Raw genomic sequence first — 21350 nt, forward strand, 5'->3', positions numbered from 1 at the left:
TGTGACTACTGTAAGATGACTGGACACTTGAAAGAAAATTGCTACAAGTTGATAGGCTACCCTGCATATTTTAATGCTAAAAGGAAGGTTGTGGCCAATTGTGCAACTAGTAATGCTGAGCATGAGGAACAGTCACACATGGATGGAGGAAGAGCACATAATGATGGTCCTGCAGGAGGGCACTTCTTCACTGAGAATCAATATAGACAAATCCTGGATATGCTGAATAAAGATACCATAGTTCCAGAAGTCAACATGGCAGGTATTGCTACTGCACTAATGACTGATAATCCTAGTAAAGAATGGATAGTTGATTCTAGTGCGACTCATCACATAACTGCTTCCCTAGATATACTACACTCTAAAACTGAGTTGAAAACTGGTAGAGATCAAGTACATTTACCTACTGGCGAGAAGACAAAATATATCTCACATTGGTAGTGCAGCATTTCTTAAGGACATGGAGATTAAGAATGTTTTATATGTTCCTGACTTCAAATTCAATTTGTTGTATGTGTCAAAGCTCACAAAAGAACTCAGTTTCTCTGTTCACATCTATCCTGACTTCTGTGTATTTCAGGACCTTTGGAGTGGCAGGGTGAGGGGGATTGGTAAGATAATTGGAGGCCTATATATGGTGAAGGATGAGCACATTGCTAGAGGTTTGAGGAAAGCATCCGTTGCAACAGTCCAGAAACCAAAATTAAATGACATTCTTTGGCATAAAAGATTAGGTCACACCTCTGTTAGTACAATGAAAAATATAGAATCATTACAGCTTAAATATCTTGATGTGAATAAAGACTGTTTTGTCTGCCCCTTAGCTAAGTAGAGCAAACTAGTTTTTCCTAGAAGTGTTACAAGGAGTAGTAGTCCTTTAATGCTTTTGCACATGGATATTTAGGGACCATACAAGTTTCCCACACATGATAGAAAATATTACTTTCTAACAGTGGTGGATGATCATTCTAGGTATACTTGGGTACATTTACTACAGTTGAAAAGTGATGAAATTGTTGTGTTACAAAAGTTTCTCTCTATGCTAAGAACACAATTTAGTGTAGCAATTAAGACTGTTAGAACTGATAATAGAGGAGAGTTTTTTAGTAAACAGTGCATTGAATTACTTGAATTCTATGGTATTATATATCAAAGTAGTTGTGCATACACTCCCCAGTAAAATAGGGTAGTTGAGAAACATAGACATATATTAGATACAGCAAGGCCCCTAAAATTCCAGGTAAATGTACTAACTAAGTACTGGGGAGAATGTATTACTACTGCTTTTTACATTATAAACATGCTGCATTCTATCATTTTGCAAGTCAAATCACCATATGAACTCCTACATCATCAAAGGCCTTCTCTTGAGCACTTAAGAGTTTTTGGATGCCTGTGCTATGCCACCGCTATGATGCATGGCAACAAGTTCTCAGCAAGAGCCAAACCTGTTGTGCACCTGGGCTATTCAGACACACAAAAGGGCTACAAACTCTTGGACCTTGATACTAATCATTTTTTTTGTGTGCAGGGATGTTGTATTCAAAGAGCATATGTTTTCATTTGCTAAGTCTTCCTCATTGCATCCTGTTAATATTCCTGCTAGGGGAAGTGTGTAACGACCCGACCGGTCGTTTTGAGAGTTAGAGCCCCGAACCTCTATTAACTGCTTTTTCCATATCTATTTCTTCTATTGTGACTTGCCGGGATGATTGGTTTTGAGTTTCGGAGTGTTTTGGGACACTTAGTCCCTAAATGAGAGCTTAAGTCTTAGAATTTCGACCGTGGTCGAAACTGTGTGAAGACGGTTCTGAAATAGAATTTCGTCGATTCCGTTAGCTCCGTTGGGTAATTTTGGGCTTAGGGGCATGTCCGAAATGTGTTTTGGGGGCCCGTAGCTCATTTAGGCTTGAAATGGCAAAAGTCAAAATTTTGGAGTTTTGGACCGGTGGTGGAAATTTTGATATCGGGGTCGGATCCGATTCCAAAAGTTGGAGTAGGTCCGTAGTATCGAATATGACTTGTGTGCAAAATTTGGGGTCAATCGGACGTGGTTTGATTAGTTTCGGCATCGATTGTCGAATTTGGAAGTTTCAAGTACTTTAAGTTTGAATCGGAGGATGATTTGTGATTTTTGCATTGTTTGATGTGCTTTGAGGATTCGACTAAGTTTGTATGGTGTTTTAGGACTTGTTGGTATGTTTGGTTGAGGTCCCAGGGGCCTCGGGTGTGTTTCAAATGCTCAACGGGTCATTTTTGGACTTAGAGAAGTGGCAGATTTATGGTGTTTTATTGCAGAAAAATCCTTCATCGCGTTCGCGAGAGGTGCCTCGCGATCGCGTAGAGCATATGGGAAAGGAATCTAAGTTGTTCTTCGCGTTCGCAAAGGTGTGGGACCTTAAGCCTACGCGTTCACGATATGGTCCTCGTGTTCGCGTAGAGGAACAGGGTAGAGGGAGCTTCGGGCATTAAGCCTACGCGTTCGCGAAGAGGTTCCCGCGTTCGCGAAGGCTCCGTCAGTGGAAGGTACGAGTTCGCAAGAGTCCCCTCACGTTCTCGAAGGAGGAAATTTGGGCCAGTGGAAGATTGTACATCGTGTTCGCGATCGTGATGTCGCATTCGCGAAGAAGAACACACCTGGGCAGAATTTAAGGTTAAAAAATGAGGGTTAAGTTCATAACACAAAAATTTGATTGAGAGCTCGGTAGAAGGCGAAATTTGAAGAGATTTTCGGAGGAAGTTTTTGGGTAATGATTCCTAACTCCTTTATGGTTATATTCCACTAATCTATGGTTGATTTCATCATTTAATTTTGGATTTTGGGGTTGAAATTGGGAAACATTTGGAAGAACTTCTTCAACAAAGATTTCGAGTTTTGAAAGGGGATTTGTGGTCGGATTTGAGTAATTTTTATATGGTTAGACTCGTGAGTGAATGGGTATTCGTATTTTGTGACATTTACTCGATTCCGAGACATGGCCCCCACATGCAATTTTTGAGTTAATTTCGGAATTTTTGTTAAAGTGTTAATTTCATTAATTAGATGAGTCTATTATGGTTGTATTTATGATATGTAATTGCTTTTGGCTAGATTTGTGCCATTCAGAGCCGGATATTCGTGGGAAAGGCATTGTGACCGATTAATTGAGCTTGACTCGAGGTAAGTGGCTTGCCTAACTTTGTGTGGGGGAAATCCCCTTAAGATTTGGAACTATTGTGATATGTGAGCGTCGTGTACGTAAGGTGACGAGTACGTACACTGGCTAGTTGTGGTAAAACCCGATTTTCTTACCGAGCATCAACATGTTTTCCTATTATTTTGAGTTATACCATTTTAATGAGTACTAATCTATTTTCATTCTTAATTGAGTTATTCCAATATGTGTAGCTATCATGTTTAGTCTAATACAACATGTCTACGTGTTTTAATCGTTTATGTGAATTCTGTGTAGTATGCTTAGTGAATTTTCTGCTTCTTCCTTGACTGGTACTTAGTCTAAATTGTAAGAATTTCATGATGTAGTTGTATTTCTATCATTTGCGCTGCATATTTACTTTGGAACTACGGAACGGTATTTCGGGAGATCCCCCATGTACTGCACATTTACTTTGGGACTACGGAACGGTATTCCGGGAGATCTCCCTGCACATTTATGTTTGGGACTATGAAACGGTATCTCGGGAGATCCCCTGTTGTGATTTCTGTGTACTAAGTTGTTACCTTCTATGATTTCATTGTTGTTAAATTTCAGCCTTTATTTTATTGCGGTATTACACTCTAGATTATTTTTATTATATATTTTTCAGTAGGACCCTGACCCGACCTCGTCACTACTCGACTAAGGTTAGGCTTGGCACTTACTGGGTACCGATTGTGATGTACTCATGCTACTCTCTGCACATGTTTTTAGTGTGCAGATCTAGGTGCACCTTATTAACTACACTATCAGTGAGCCGGGACAGCTTTGGAGAGTTCAAGGTATATGTGCCGCGTCCGCAGACCTCGAAGCCCCCTTCTACTCTTTCTCATGTTCATTATTGTTTTTATTTTCCTTGTTAGATTATGATATATAGAGACACTAGATTTTTTCTTCTGTAGTTTGTGATTCACGATGTTTCTGGTTTTGGTATTTGTTGTGTATTTTTGAATAGTTGGTTAAATTTATATTTTTATTTCACTATTCCGCAAAAATGTTAGGCTTACCTAGTTGTAGAGACTAGGTGTCATCACGACGTCACACAGAGGGGAAATTGGGTCGTGATAAGTTGGTATCAGAGCTCTAGGTTCATATGTGTCGTGAGTCACAAATCAGTTTAGTAGAGTCTCGCGGATCGGTACAGAGATGTCTGTACTTATCTTTGGGAGGCTATGAAACTGTTAGGAAAATTTCACTACTTTGATTCCTTGTCGTGCGAAAAATTTGTTGACTTTAAAGATTATAAACTTATGTATTTTATTTTCTCACAGATGGTGAGGACACGTACAAGAGGATCTGATGACCAGGTATCCGCGCCCCATGCTAGAGCCGCGAGAGGCTGGGGTAGAGGCTGAGGACGTCCACGTGGTGCAGCCAGAGCACCCACACGAGCTGCTACAGAGGAGCCCCCAGTAGCTCAAGTTGGAGGGCAAACACCTGAGATACCTGTTCCTGCACCAGCCCTCCAGGAGACTTTAGCCCAGTTTCTGAGCATGTTCATCACCTTAGCTCAGGCTGGATTGATTCCACTTGCTCCTGCCACATCTCAGGCCAGGGAAGGAGTACAGATTCCTGTTGCTGGTACTCCAGATCAGCGGGTTCAGGTCGACCAAGTTCCAGAGGTTGTACCAATGCAGCCGGTAGCTCTAGCTCAGCCCGAGGTTAGGGCAGCAGCTTCTGAGGTGGAGCAGCTCAGACTTGAGAGGTACAAGAAGTACCACCCACCTACCTTCAGCGGATTGGCTACTGATGATGCTCAGGGTTTCCTGGAGGAGTGTCATCGTATTCTCCATACTATAGGTGTAGCGGAGACGAGCGGGGTTTCTTTTACTATATTCTAGCTTAGAGGAGCAGCCTATCAGTGGTGGTGTGCTTATGAGTTGAGTAGTCCGGTTGAGGCAACTTCACTTACATGGACTCAGTTCGCGGATATGTTTTTGAGAGAGTATGTCCCTCTGAGCCTCAGGGACTCAAGGCACGCGGAGTTTGAGTAGTTTCGCTAGGGTGCTATAACTGTGTCAGAGTATGCAGTCCACTTCAGTGATTTGGCCCAACATGCACCGGCCTTGGTTGCCACAGTTCGAGAGAGGGTTCGATGATTTATTGAGGGACTCCACCCCAGTATCAGGATTAGTATGGCCAGGGAGTTGGAGATGGATATTTATTATCAGCAGGTTGTGAGTATCGCCAGGAGATTGGAGGGCATGCTTGCCCGGGATAGAGAGGAGAGGGAAGCCAAGAGGTCTCGAGAGACTGGTTCTTATTTTGGTGCTCGTGTTCCAGCAGCTCGCCATTGTAGGGGTTATGTGATCCGCCCCATTCATTCAGCTCTTCTAGCCGCCAGTAGTGTTCCAGCTCCTTCTAGACCCCAGGATCCTTATTATGCACCGCCAATATCTAGTGTGCCTCCTGCACGGGGCGTTGCTAGCGGTCAGTCCAGCAGACCTGGCCTGAGCCAGCCGCAGCAGCCACGCCCTCCCAGAGCTTGTTTTGAGTGTGGTGACACTCGTCATATGGTGAGGGATTGCCCCAGGATTAGGAGGGGTGCACCTCCACAGACTTCTCATCCACATCGTGCTCCACCGGGTCCTCAGGATTACAACACCAACTGCCACCCCACCTGCTCAGCCAACTCAAGGTGAAGGTCAGGGAGGTAGAGGTCGCCTTAGAGGGGGAGGCCAGGCCAGATACTATGCCATTCCTGCTCGTACAGAGGCAGTTGCTTCTGATTCTGTCATTACAGGTATTGTTCCAGTCTGTCATAGAGATGCGTCGGTATTATTTGACCCAGGCTCTACATATTCCTATGTGTCCTCTTATTTTTCCCCGTATTTGGGCGTATCGCGGGTTTCTTTGAGTTCCCCTGTTTATGTGTCTACTCCTGTCGGAGATTCTCTTGTTGTGGACCGCGAGTATCGATCGTGTTTGATTGCTCTTATTGGTTTTGAGACCAGAGCTGACTTATTATTGCTCAGCATGGTAGATTTTGATGTTATCTTGGGCATGGACCGGTTGTCACCCCATTTTGCTATTCTTAATTGTCACGCTAAGACCGTGATGCTGGCTATGCCAGGTTTACCGCAGTTAGAGTGGAGAGGTACCTTAGTCTAGTATACTCCCACCAGAGTTATTTCATTTCTTAAAGCTCAACGAATGGTTGAGAGGGGGTGTGACACGTATCTAGCTTATGTGAGAGACGTCAGTATTGATACCCCTACAGTGGAGTCAGTTCCAGTAGTGAGGGACTTTCCACATGTGTTTCTAGCTGATTTTCCGGGCATGCCGCCCGACAGAGATATTGATTTTGGCATTGATTTATTGTCGGGCACTCAGCCCATCTCTATTCCTCCATATCGTATGGATCCTCCTGAGTTGAAGGAGAAGTTACAGGAGTTGCTTGATAAGGGCTTCATTCGGCCCAGTGTGTCACCTTAGGGTGCTCCTATCTTATTTGTGAAGAAGAAGGATGGTTCTATGCGGATATGTATTGATTACCGCAAGTTGAACAAAGTCACAGTGAAGAATAGGTATCCATTGCCTCGTATTGATGACTTATTTGATCAGTTACAGGGTGCCAGAGTATTTTCCAAGATTGACTTACGTTCAGGATATCATCAGTTGAAGATTCGGGAACCACATATCCCGAAGTCTGCTTTCAGGACCAGATATGGTCACTATGAGTTTCTTGTGATGTCTTTTGGGTTGACCAATGCCCCAATAGCTTTTATGCACTTGATGCACAGTGTGTTCCGAACCTATCTTGACTCATTCATCATTGTGTTAATTGACGACATTCTGGTATACTCCCGGAATCGGGAGGATCATGAGCAACACCTGAGGACTGCACTTCAGACCTTGAGAGAAAAGAAGTTATATGCAAAATTTTCAAAGTGTGAGTTTTGGATAGACTCAGTGTCATTCTTGGGTCATATAGTATCGAGTGAGGGGATCAAGGTGGATCTGAAGAAGATTGAAGCAGTGCAGAGTTGACCCAGACCGTCCTCAGTTACAGAGATCCGGAGTTTTTTTGGTTTGGTGGGGTATTACCGCCGATTTGTAGAGGGTTTCTCCTCTATTGCAGCACCTATGACCGGGCTGACTCAGAAGGGTGCTCCTTTCAGGTGGACAGAGGAATATGAGGAGAGCTTTCAGAAGCTTAAGACAGTTTTGACTACAGCCCCAGTATTGGTATTACCTACAGATTCGGGGTCTTATACTGTATATTGTGATGCATCGCGAATTGGTCTCGACGCGGTGTTGATGCAAGATGGTAGGGTGATTGCCTACGCGTCCAGACAGCTGAAGGTGCACGAAAAGAACTATCCTGTCAACGATCTTGAGTTAGCAGCAATTGTTCATGCCTTGAAGATATGGCGACATTATTTGTACAGTGTTCCTTGTGAGATTTACACTGATCATCGGAGTTTGTAGCATCTGTTGAAGTAGAAAGATATTAACTTACATCAGCGGAGGTGGTTGAAGCTACTTAAGGATTATGATATCACTATTTTGTACCACCCTGGGAAGGCCAATGTGGTGGCCGATGCTTTGAGTCGCCGGGCAGAGAGTTTGGGGAGTTTAGCATATCTACCAGCAGTAGAGAGGCCATTGGTGTTGGATGTTCAGGCCTTAGCTAGCCAGTTTGTAAGATTGAATATTTCTGAGCCGAGTCGAGTATTAGCTTTTGTGGTCTCTCAGTCTTCTCTTTATGATCGTATCGGGGAGCGTCAATATGATGACCCCCTCTGCCTATCCTTAAGGACACGGTGCAACACATTGATGCTAAGGAGGTCACTATTGGAGATGATGGTGCATTGAGGATGCAAGGCAGGCTATGTGTGCGCAGGCTATGTATGCCCAATGTAGATGGTTTGTATGAGTTGATTCTTCAGGAGGCTCATAATTCACGGTACTCTATTCATCCGGGTGCCGCAAAGATGTATCAGGACTTGAAACAACATTAATGATGGAGGAGAATGAAGAAGAACATAGTAGAGTATGTGGCTCGATGTCTGAATTGCAGTAGGTAAAATATGAGCATCAACGACCAGGTGGATTGCTTCAGAAGTTAGAGATTCCGGTGTGGAAATAAGAGCGGATCACTATGGATTTCGTTGTTGGACTCCCACGGACTCAGCGGAGGTTTGATGCAGTTTGGATGATTGTGGATAGGCTGACCAAGTCGGCTCATTTCATTCATGTGATGACTACCTATTCTTCCGAGCAACTAGCTCGAATCTACATCTGTGAGATCGTCAGGATTCATGGCATACCAGTATCTATTATATCTGACCGGGGTACACAGTTTACATCACAGTTCTAGAGAGTTGTACAACATGAGTTGGGTACTCGGGTTGAGTTGAGCACAATATTTCACCCTCAGACCGACGAACAGTCCGAGCGCACTATTCAGATATTAGAGGATATGCTCCGTGCGTGTGTAATAGATTTTGAGGGTGCTTGGGACCAGTTTTTGCCACTTGCGGACTTTGCTTACAACAACAGTTATCAGTTCAGCATTCAGATGGCACAGTATGAGGCTTTGTACGGTAGGCAGTGTCGGTCCCCAGTGGGTTGGTTCGAACCCGGCGAGGCCAGATTATTGGGTACGGACTTGGTTCAGGATGCCTTGGAAAAAGTGAAGGTGATTCAGGATAGACTTCGCATAGCCCAGTCCAGACAGAAGAGTTATGCGGACCAGAAGGTACGCGATGTAGCATTCATGGTTGGAGAGCGAGTCTTGCTTCGGGTTTCACCTATGAAGGGCGTTATTAGGTTTGGAAGAAGGGCAAGCTGAGCCCAAAGTTTATTGGTCCATTTAAGGTGTTGCGTCAAGTTGGGGAGGTTGCTTATGAGCTTTCCTTGCCTCCCAGTCTAGCAGGAGTTTATCCGGTATTCCATATTTTTAGGCTCCGAAAGTATCACGGCGATCCGTCCCATGTATTGGATTTCAGCTCAGTTCAATTGGACAAGGATCTATCTTATGTTGAGGAGCCAGTGGCTATTTTAGACAGGTAGGTCAGAAAGCTAAGATCAAAGAATATTGCTTCCGTGAAGGTTCATTGGAGGGGACAGCCGGTCGAGGAGGCGACTTGGGAGACCGAGCAAGATATGCGCAGCCGTTATCCTCATCTTTTTACCACTTCAGGTATGTCACTATGCTCGTTCGAGGATGAACGATTATTTTAAGAGGGGAGGATGTAACGACCCGGACGGTCGTTTTGAGAGTTAGAGCCCCGAACCCCTATTAACTGCTTTCCCTATATCTATTTCTGCTATTGTGACTTGCCGGGATGATTGGTTTTGAGTTTCGGAGTGTTTTGGGACACTTAGTCCCTAAATGAGAGCTTAAGTCTTAGAATTTGTACCGTGGTCGAAACTATGTGAAGACGATTTTGGAATGGAATTTTGTCGATTCCGTTAGCTCCGTTGGGTGATTTTGGGCTTAGGGCGTGTCCGGAATGTGTTTTGGGGGCCCGTAGCTCATTTAGGCTTGAAATGACGAAAGTCGAAATTTTGGAGTTTTGGACCGGTAGTGAAAATTTTGATATTGGGTTCGAAATCCAATTCCGGAAGTTGGAGTAGGTCTGTAGTATTGAATATGACTTGTGTGCAAAATTTGGGGTCATTCAGACGTGATTTTTTTGGTTTCGGCATCGATTATCGAATTTGGAAGTTTCAAGTTCTTTAAGTTTGAATCGGAAGATGATTTGTGATTTTTGCATTGTTTGATGTGGTTTGAGAATTCGACTAAGTTCGTATGGTATTTTAGGACTTGTTGGTACGTTTGGTTGAGCTCCCGAGGGCCTCGGGTGTGTTTCGGATGCTCAACGGGTCATTTTTGGACTTAGAGAAGTGACACATTTATGGTGTTTCTTGCAAAAAAATCCTTCATTGCATTCGCGAGAGGTGCCTCGCGATCGCGTAGGGCATATGGGAAAGGAAGATAAGTTGTTCTTCGCATTCATGATGTTGTTCCTGCATTCGCGAAGGTGTGAGACCTTAAGCCTACACGTTCGCGATATGGTCCTCGCATTCGCGTAGAGGAACGGGGCAGAGGGAGCTTCAGGCATTAAGCCTACGCGTTCGCGAAGGGTCCATCAGTGGAAGGTACGCGTTCGTGAGAGTCCCCTCGTGTTCGCAAAGGAGGAATTTTGGGCCAGTGAAAGATTGTACATCGCGTTTGCAATCGTGATGTCGCGTTCGCGAAGAAGAACTCACTTGGATAGAATTTAAGGTTAAAAAAAAGGGTTGAGTTCATAACACAAATATTTGATTAAGAGCTCGGTAGAAGGTGAAATTTGGAGAGATTTTCGGAGGAAGTTTTTGGGCAATGATTCCTACTCCTTTATGGTTATATTCCACTAATCTATGGTTGATTTCATCATTTAATTTCGGATTTTGGGGTTGAAATTGGGAAAATTTTGGAAGAACTTCTTCAACAAAGATTTCGAGTTTTGAAAGAGGATTTGTGGTCGGATTTGAGTAATTTTTTATATGGTTAGACTCGTGAGTGAATGGGTGTTCGTATTTTGTGTCTTTTACCCGGTTCCGAGACGTGTAATTTTTGAGTTAATTTCGGAATTTTTGTTAAAGTGTTGATTTCATTAATTAGATGAGTCTATTATGGTTGTATTTATGATATGTAATTTCTTTTGGCTAGATTTGGGCCATTCAAAGCCGGATATTCGTGGGAAAGGCATTGTGACCGATTGATTGAGCTTGGTTCGAGGTAAGTGGCTTGCCTAACTTTGTGTGGGGGAAATCCCCTTAAGATTTGGAACCATTGTGTTATGTGAGCACCGTGTACGTGAGGTGACGAGTACGTAAGGTGACAAGTACGTACACAGGCTAGTTGTGGTAAAACCCGATTTTCTTATCGAGCAACAACATGTTTTCCTGTTATTTTGAGTTATACAATTTTAATGAGTACTAATCTATTTTCATTCTTAATTGAGTTATTCCAATATGTGTAGCTATCATGTTTAGTCTAATACAACATGTCTACGTGTTTTAATCGTTTATGTGAATTCTGTGTAGTATGCTTAGTGAATTTCCTGCTTCTTCCGTGACTGGTACTTAGTCTAAATTGTAAGAATTTTGTGATGTAGTTGTATTTCTATCATTCGCGCTGCATATTTACTTTGGGACTACGGAACGGTATTTCGGGAGATCCCCCTTGTACTACATATTTACTTTGGCGTACTGCATATTTACTTTGGGACTACGGAACGGTATTCCGGGAGATCCCCCTGCACATTTACATTTGGGACTACGAGACGCTATCTCGGGAGATACCCTGTTGTCATTTTTGTGTACTGAGCTGTTACCTTCTATGATTTCATTGTTGTTAAATTTTAGCCTTTATTTTATTGTGGTATTACACTCTATATTGTTTTTATTATATATTTGCGAGTAGGGACCTGACCTGACCTCGTCACTACTCGACCGAGGTTAGGCTTAGCACTTACTGGGTACCGATTGTGGTGTACTCATGCTACTCTCTGCACATGTTTTTCGTGTGCATATCCAGGTGCACTTTATCAGCCGCACTATCAGTGAGCCGGGACAGCTTTGGAGACTTCAAGGTATATCTACCACGTCCGCAGACCTCGAAGTACCCTTCTACTCTTTCTCATGTTCATTATTTTTATGTATTTTCCATGTTAGATTCTGATGTAGAGAGATACTAGATTTTTCTTTCTGTAGTTTGTGATTCGCGATGTTCCGGGTTTTGGGATTTGTTGTGTATTTTTGAATAGTTGGTTAAATTTATATTTTTATTTCACTATTCCGCAAAAATATTAGGCTTACCTAGTTATAGAGACTAGGTGCCGTCATGACGTCACACAGAGGGGAAATTGGGTCGTGACAGAGTGTAGCATTTGAGCATGAACCATTATAGGTACATGCTGCTAGGGGTGGCAAGCGGGCCGGGCCCGGTCCTAAGTGGGCCGGTCCTATACGGTCCGGTCCTGGGCCTCGCGGGCTTATTGCTGGAACCGGCTCGGGACCGAGACCACGAACTAACGGGCCCGGGTTTAGTGGGCCGGTCTCGGTCCGGTTCCGGGCCCAAACGGGCCTAAACGGGCCCAACAAAAAAATTTTATTTTTATTTTTATTTTTGTATAGAAGTTAGAGAAAAAAATAGTAATAAAGATATATAAGCTATATTCGATTTATATACTATATATACATCTTAAAAAATATATATACAATATTATATATACATAGTATACATCTTAAAATATACTATATATACATCTTAAGATATACTATATATATATATAGTATAGTATAGTAGATCTTAAGATATATATACATCTTAAGATATATAAGCTATATATATATATATATATATATATATATATATATATATATACACTATACTATATATACATCTTATATATACACACACTATACTATATATACATAGTATATAAGTCATATTCGATAATATACATCTTAAGATATATATAATATATATAGTAAGATGTATATATATTATAGTATAGTATAGTATATACTATATATACAACTTAAGATATATAAGCTATATCGATTTATATACTATATATACATCTTAAGATATACTATATATACATGTATATCTACTATATATATCTAGTATATCTAGTATACTTAGTATATCTTAAGATGTATATGTAGTATAGTATATATAGTATATCTTAAGATGTATATATAGTATAGTATATATAGTATATCTTAAGATGTATATATAGTATATCGAATATAGTTTATATATCTTATGAGATGTATATATAGTATAGACTATAGTATAGTATAAATATAAGCTTATATGTATACTATACTATACTATAATATATATACATCTTACTATATATAAGCTATATTCGATTTATATACTATATATACATCTTAAGATATACTATATATACATGTATATCTACTATATATATCTAGTATACTATGTATATATAGTATATCTTAAGATGTATATGTAGTATATCTTAAGATGTATATATAGTATAGTATATCTTAAGATGTATATATAGTATATCTTAAGATGTATATGTAGTATAGTATATCTACTATATATATCTAGTATATCTAGTATACTAAGATATATATATAGTATATCTTAAGATGTATATATAGTATAGTATATATAGTATATCTTAAGATGTATATATAGTATAGTATATATAGTATATCTTAAGATGTATATATAGTATATCGAATATAGTTTATATATCTTATGAGATGTATATATAGTATAGACTATAGTATAGTATAAATATATAGTATAAATATAAGCTTATATGTATACTATACTATACTATAATATATATACATCTTACTATATATAAGCTATATTCGATTTATATACTATATATACATCTTAAGATATACTATATATACATGTATATCTACTATATATATCTAGTATATCTAGTATACTTAGTATATCTTAAGATGTATATGTAGTATAGTATATATAGTATATCTTAAGATGTATATGTAGTATAGTATATATAGTATATCTTAAGATGTATATATAGTATAGTATATATAGTATATCTTAAGATGTATATATAGTATATCGAATATAGTTTATATATCTTATGAGATGTATATATAGTATAGACTATAGTATAGTATAAATATAAGCTTATATGTATACTATACTATACTATAATATATATACTAAGATGTATATATAGTATAGTATATATAGTATATCTTAAGATGTATATATAGTATAGTATATATAGTATATCTTAAGATGTATATATAGTATATCGAATATAGTTTATATATCTTATGAGATGTATATATAGTATAGACTATAGTATAGTATAAATATAAGCTTATATGTATACTATACTATACTATAATATATATACATCTTACTATATATAAGCTATATTCGATTTATATACTATATATACATCTTAAGATATACTATATATACATGTAAAAATCATGGCAATATCTTTCTTTGTCTTCCTCCCCCCTATGGAATGAGCACAACTACCACCATTGAGAAGAAAAAGAAACTAATCAAGATGTGCCAAAATACAAGTTACATATTAATTTACATGGTATCTCTTACAAATTTCATAAATGAGTTTTACAATCCAACGTTAAATAAAAAAAATTTAAAATTAGCCGTTGGGCCCGCTAGGCCCGCTAAGGGGACCGGGCCGGTCCCGGTCCGGTCCGGTCCCGGGCCCTAGTGGGCCAAACGATCCCGGGCCTGGCGGGCCAAATCATAGGACCGGCCCACGAGACCGGACCAGGCCCGCTAAAACCGGACCAAACGGTCCTGGCCTATTTAGCCGTTTGGCCCATCTGGCCCGCGGTCCTGGGCCGGTCCCGGGCCTGGACCGGCCCACTTGCCAGGCCTACATGCTGCACATCATACACTTGAACCATTGCAGACACCTGTTGCAGATCATGCATCTGAAGGTGAAACCGATACAACTGATGACTATGATGCAGTCTATGAAGCTCATGAAGATGATGAAGCTGATGCAGTCTTTGAAGATGCCCTCATTTCTCATGTTGAAGAGGGAAATTGTCACGCCCCAACCTGGGGAGGCGTGGATGACACCCGGTGTCGTACTAGCCCGAGCGAACCCCTCTGTAACTTATATGTTTTTATTCTGTAACTGTCATGGGCCAACATGACCACAACTCATAATGTATAACTATAAGTGGGTAAACATTGTATCAATGAACCATCGTTCATAAAACATGAGTACATATGGGCTGTCAAGGCCTCTGACATACTATACAAAATGAACCTCTATCTACAAAGTCTCTAAGATTATTTGACATCAAACGGGACAGGGTACCGACCTATAAATAAATCTGTAGCAAAACTCTGACACGATGACTTATAGACTCGGCTACTCTCCGAATGAAGTGGAATCTTATCGATCCTTCGTTGAATGCTAACCTCGTCTACTATGAGGGCTCGTCCAACTGATTATCTATACTTGCAGGCATGAATGTAGCGTCCCCAACAAAAGGACGTCAGTACAAATAATGTACTGAGTATGTAAGGCAGAACTGAAACATATCCATAAGTCAACATTAATTAAAGAGATATAAGAATCAACCTGAATCTCTGAAGTGCCACCGTATATGCATACTTAGTATACTTATATATATAATGCTTCTCTTTGAGACTATTATCCAAATCGTATGATGCATGACTACCCAACTGATCAGTGGTAACTGCGTGACCGGCCGTAACGAGGTGGTAAATACATGACTGCCCGACCAGCCGTAGCTCGGTGGTAAATGTATAACTGCTCAATCGGCCGTAGCTCAGTGGTAAATGCATGACTGCCCGACCGGCCGTAGCTCGGTGGTAAATGTATAACTGCCCAACCGACCGTAGCTCGATGGTAAATGCATGACTGCCTGACCGGTCGTAGCACGGTGGTAAATGCATGAAGATGCATGTATCACTATATTATAAACATTAACATCTTTATCAAATACCTCAATAGAGACTTAGGAACATACTTAGACATCGTTGAATATCACTTTACATGAATGAATAACATAGACATCCTTAACTGCTAAGAGTAGAATCATTTATGGAATAGCATTACGTTTATGTATCGTTACTTAGATTGTGCCAAAAGAATGAAGGATTGGCCTTAACATACCTTAATTGCTCATAAGAGCTCGAGAAGGTCGTAGATAAAGAATTAGACTAGGATCACATTCAAAAGAATTATCCTCAAGGTGTTGGCATGAATTCTCAACATGAAGGAATTAGCTATTAACTAAAGAGATGCTAAACGTTTTTGATTCATTCTTTATACACAAGTTCATTGATTTTACAAGTTGTTGGAGAAATGGAATGAACACCTATTGAAATAAAATAAAAAGAAGTCTAGAATAGATTAAATCTAATCACAATCACTTGATGAAATCTTCACGTCTAAGAAGTGTAAATGCTATATGTATAGTTTTTTTCACCTAATAAGGTAAGTAAAGAGTCACTAATTTGCTGCCAAAATTCCATACTCCTAAGTGGAGGTTGTCCCTCAGTACTTATCCAAAATTCTCACTTAATCCCCACAATTAATCAATATATACACTATTATTTTATTAAAACATCAATATAAAAATACATATATTTTCTCAACTTCTAATTTTTCTAATCTTATATAAAGAGTATAAATTTTCGTACGCTTAGTTCTTAAAATGATAAAAAAGATAACCTTCTTTTCTTGTGGAAAAAAATAATAATTTCTATCTTTACAATAAAAAAAATCTCATAAACTTTCTCATATTATGTGTATAATTTAAAGCATATTCGAAAGTAGTAATATTAATAACTATATAAAATTATATTTTTCAAATCTTATTTTTTTTTACAAGAATGTTCTATTCAAAATATCATATCAAATGTATATAACGGTATCAAGGTTGTTAAACTTACGGGGTCTTATAATAACTTAATCACAGATTCTTTATAATCTCGTAAATGGTCTTAATCCCTTCATGCTAATATGAATTACTACGACTCATCCTAGTATTAAAGTACGGGATGTAACAACAATATTGATGATGCTGCAGTATCTGAACAAGTACTTGAACCTCAACAAGCTAAACATGATGAGCATGGAGAAAATAATTCTGCACCAGGCCAATCTTTGGATGTTGAATGCATAGATGTTGTACCTGAATATGTACCCTTAGAAACCAGAGGTCAAGATCCAAGAAGATCTGGTAGAAGCACCAAAGAACCTATATGGTTACAAGATTATGTTACCAAGAACAAAGTACATAATGTGGCACTATATCCTATTTCAGACTATCTATGTTATGATCAGCTTTCACAGGCATGTAAAAGCTTTATGGCAAAGGTCTCAGCACTCACAGAACCACAGAACTTCACAGAAGCATCAAGAAACAAGAGATGGGTTGAAGCAATGAAGCAGGAAATCAAGGCATTGGAGGACAACATGACATGGGAGATAGTCGACTTGCCCAAGGGAAAGAACACAATTGGATCAAAATGGGTGTATAAAATAAAGTATAAAGCTAATGAAAATGTTGAAAGATTCAAGGCCAGGCTAGTAGCAAAAGGATACAGCCAAAAAGAGGGGTTAGACTACCATGAGACATTTTCACCAGTTGCCAAAATGGTAACTGTTAGGCCAGTTATTGCAGTAGCAGCATCACAATGGTGGACTATGTATCAAATGGATGTGTATAATGCATTTTTGCAGGGAGACTTATATGAAGAAGTATATATGGAAATGCCTCAAGGTTTTAGAAGACATGGGGAGACTAAGGTGCACAAGCTAGTGAAGTCCTTATATGGACTAAAGTAAACTTCAATACAATGGAATATCAAACTTAGGCACTTCTTGAAGCAGGGTATAAGCAAAGTCTATATGACTATTCACTATTTACCAAAAAGAAAGAAGCAGACTTTGTGGATGTTCTTGTGTATGTGGATGATCTGCTCATTACATGAAACAATGAGCAGTTCATTCAGGAAACCAAAGATGTTTTAAATTACAAGTTCAAAGTAAAGAATTTGGGAGAATTGAAGTATTTCTTGGGAATTGAAGTTATGAGATCCAACAAAGGGATCTTACTAAACTAAAGGAAGTATGCCTTGCAATTGATTTCTGATCTAGGGTTAGGAGCTACTAAACTAGTGGCCACTCCAATAGATATGAATCAAAAGTTTACTTTAGCAGAATTTGATGTACATGTTGGGGTATCTGGAGATGAATTGATGAAGGATGCTTCAAGTTATCAGAGATTTATTGGGAGATTAATATATCTGACTATCATAAGGCCATATATAATATTTGTTGTGCAAACACTTAGTCAATTTATGCAGTCACCCAAGCAATCTCACTGCGAAGCAATAATAAGAGTTGTAAGATATATCAAATTGAATCCAGGAATGGGAATTCTACTGAGCAGTAAAAGTGCAAACAGTCCGACTTGCTTTTGTGATGCAGACTGGGCTGCATGTCCTAATACCAGAAGGTCAGTAACTGATTTCTTTGTGAAGTTTGGGGAATCATTGGTGTCATGAAAATCTAATACGCAACAGATTGTGTCTAGAAGCTCAGCAGGAGCAGAATATAGAAGTCTTGCAACAGCTACTGCAGAAGTAGTTTGGCTACTTGGGTTGTTTACAGAGCGTGGCATTTCCATTATGCAACTTGTGAGTGTGTTTTGTGATAGTAAAGCAGCCCTACAGATTACAGCCAATCCTATATTTTACGAAAAGACCAAGCATATAGAGATTGATTGCCACTTTGTGAGATATAAGATCAAAGATGGCAAGATTAAGACTCATCACATAGGGACAAAGGAGCAGCATGCAGATCTATTGACTAAAGGACTTGGGAGAGTACATCATGAATATTTGTTGAGCAAGCTTGGAGTGTTTAACATTCTCCACCCTCCAGCTTCAGGGGGTGTGTGAGAATATGAGACAGTATGACAGTTGGACAAGGCAGTTAGCCAGTTGTCACCAGTTGGTTAGAGTAATTACAGTAGTTGGCATTAGTTAATTGGGGATTAAGTTAGTGGAGTCTAGTAATCATGTATATATATGTGTGATGTATATCAGATTTTGTAATTACATTTTCAATATACTAGAAAGTTCCTCACCAACTATTCTCTCTCTAATGTTCACCTTCTTCCCTTAAACTCAGCTTACTCGTTTAGACCTCCATTAATGGAGGATGAGCTGTGACTGAAATCAACTCAACTCACAATAGTTTGACAAGTTGAAGGGAGTCAGAGTACATTCTAAAAGCTACGATGTGGTTAAGAAATCATTTTGCAAAATTAAAGAGGTGAACTCTACCTCACCATCAACAAAACGAATTCAAACCCTCTTAGATATACTTGAGTTTTTTTTTTGTTTCTTATTAACCTCTGAACTTCAGTTTGATCCTTCTAAATCAAAAGTAATACTTCAGCTGTTCTGTATTCCATTAATTGTTTATCTTCAACGTGTTATATTGGATGTGAATGTGTTTCATGTGGGCATATGGGAGTATATTCTCCTTGGTTAGCAAATGTGTTTCACGGGAAAACATGTTAGTGGTCATATTCTTGTAGGCATAGCATTAAGTTGTCACTCATCATCTGAGCTATTTTATAATAGAAGATGCCGAGAAAGGTGACCCCTTTTCATTTTGAGGTCTGTTCACATGTCAGGGTGGGCACTATCCTTGTCCCTTTTAACTTGGAAGAGTTTCTTGAATTTACCTTGTGGTTTACCACTGTATGTTAACGCGCTATGTGTCACAAGCCTAAGTGTGAGGAAGTTCTCTTTCCTTCATAAATTTGTGAATTTTTTGGTATAATGAGACACTCCCCTATATTTGACTGGTAGTGGTAGGAATGGTTTGAAACCAGTTCGTCTAATAAAGAGCATGTTTAATTCCTTATTTTGAGAATACATAGAATGTGCATGGTTTTATTGATTATCTCCAACTGTTATATGCATGTCAAATGTGATGTTTCTTTTTTTACATTTGACTGGTAAGAACGGTTGAATAACAGTAAAACAAACTTGTATACCAATTGAAAATTTTCATCTCGAAGCTTAAGAATCCGATGTTCCAGGATGGTTTTTTTCAATTAGACGGTCTTCAGATGCTGCCTGTTGGAGGAATATCTTTCTGGAAATCTTAACTGACGCAAGAGCCACCAGTGTAGCAGCAGGCACAAACAGAACGTCGGGGATGGATTTAATAAATTTGAGTTGAGGCACACCTTCACCGGCTTTCTTGGCTGCCATTGCTGCAGGCGGTGTTGCCAGCCCAATGATGAGCGAAGTCTGATCTAACCTGTTTAGTTTTATGTTCTTCTCCATGAACTCTAGGACCTTCTTCTTCTTGCCTTCTTCATCGAGTTGCTTCCACTTTTCAAAACACTCCTATATTTGTTAAAGATGCATTAGGAACCAGTTGTTTATATATATATATATATATATATATATATATATATATATATATATATATATATATATATAGAGAGAGAGAGAGAGAGAGAGAGAGAGAGAGAGAGAGAGAGAGAGAGAGAATGACCTCAATTTTGTCTCGCGAAGGCACAATCCAGTGCTTACCAGGCAATGCACCATTCACAGTGCTGTGGAAAAAAGAAATTTCAGCGTTACCTAAGGATAATGGTTTTATGGTTTCATTTAGCTAGGAATATCCTAAGAACAAACCAGATGCTGGCAGTTAGTCAGACACCCAAATGATAATATATTTATAAATAAGGCCAATTGCATCTTCATTTTTCTTTGGTAGTTAAGGCTCGTTGTATCAACATAAGTTTATCAGAGTTTTGGACAAAGAATCTTACACGAACATGTCAAGAATTGTCAGATGGAACTCTTCAAAATCCGTGATATTTTTATCCACGAAAGACTCATGAAATTTTCCCGTCACCTTACCTATAACCTGTGTTGGCAATCCTGTAGAGTTGAATGGTTATGGTTTACAAATGTCATTGCCTTCTGAACATAAAATGTACAAACACAGCTATGCTCAAAGAAACTTGACTTGGGGGAATGAGGGGAAACCCAGAAAATACGAGGTGACGAATAGAGATGATTAGCAAAAGTATAAGTTTTAAAAGAAAGTGAAGATGATTGACCTTTTCCCATGAAGCTCATGATTAGACCCATCTTTGCCAATATGAACAAATAGATTCAATGAAAGTATATAAAGAACGATAAAGAAAGACTAGGAATGCCTTGTTTGTCTGTCTAGGTGATGTGTGCAAGCAAAGAATCCAGTAACTACCTTTCCATTGGTTTGCTATATCTGATTCCTGACTTTCATCAAGATTTAGCTTGGACTTAAGCAGGAATCTACACGATGGGCTCTCACATGATGCTCTAATTTTGCCATGCAACAGTAATCCCAAAAGAACCATATCTTGTGCCAGGGACAATTCTGATTCCAACATTAAAATTACAAACTTTCATCATGTGGGAGCTAATGGTGTAGATTCTTGACTTCTATCAAGCTTTAGCTTAAGCAGGAATCTACACGATGGACTCCCACATGACGCTCTGTCTTTATCATGCAACAGTAATTTCAAAAGAACCATACTTGTGCAGCGGACATTTCTGATTCCAAGCCAACA

The 21350-nt window shown here is 39.3% G+C and overlaps 2 protein-coding genes across 3 annotated transcripts; one reads left to right on the forward strand and one right to left on the reverse strand.

The window, feature by feature from the left end:
• The first annotated feature begins 15 nt into the window (after positions 1–15).
• Positions 16–18663, forward strand: LOC142173754 (uncharacterized). The gene is made up of 9 exons (XM_075239402.1): positions 16–393; positions 581–745; positions 905–972; positions 1532–1611; positions 3912–3979; positions 4748–4837; positions 14624–14762; positions 16785–17506; positions 18286–18663. Exons 1-9 carry the CDS (start codon positions 16–18, stop codon positions 18661–18663), a joined length of 2088 nt encoding a protein of 695 aa, XP_075095503.1.
• Positions 18664–19639: 976 nt separating this feature from the next.
• On the reverse strand, positions 19640–21318 carry LOC142173319 (uncharacterized). Of its 2 annotated transcripts, none has more exons than XM_075238793.1 (4): positions 21005–21318; positions 20562–20673; positions 20282–20342; positions 19640–20130 (listed from the first exon to the last, which is right to left on the reverse strand). In XM_075238793.1, exons 1-4 carry the CDS (start codon positions 21168–21170, stop codon positions 19798–19800), a joined length of 672 nt encoding a protein of 223 aa, XP_075094894.1. In that variant the 5' UTR covers positions 21171–21318; the 3' UTR covers positions 19640–19797. The 2 variants fall into 2 exon arrangements, with proteins under 2 accessions (XP_075094894.1, XP_075094895.1); XM_075238794.1 differs by lacking the exon at positions 21005–21318 and adding an exon at positions 20856–20923.
• Between the last annotated feature and the right edge of the window lie 32 nt (positions 21319–21350).

Source organism: Nicotiana tabacum, chromosome 19, assembly GCF_000715075.1.
Source record: "Nicotiana tabacum cultivar K326 chromosome 19, ASM71507v2, whole genome shotgun sequence".
NCBI lineage: Eukaryota > Viridiplantae > Streptophyta > Magnoliopsida > Solanales > Solanaceae > Nicotiana > Nicotiana tabacum.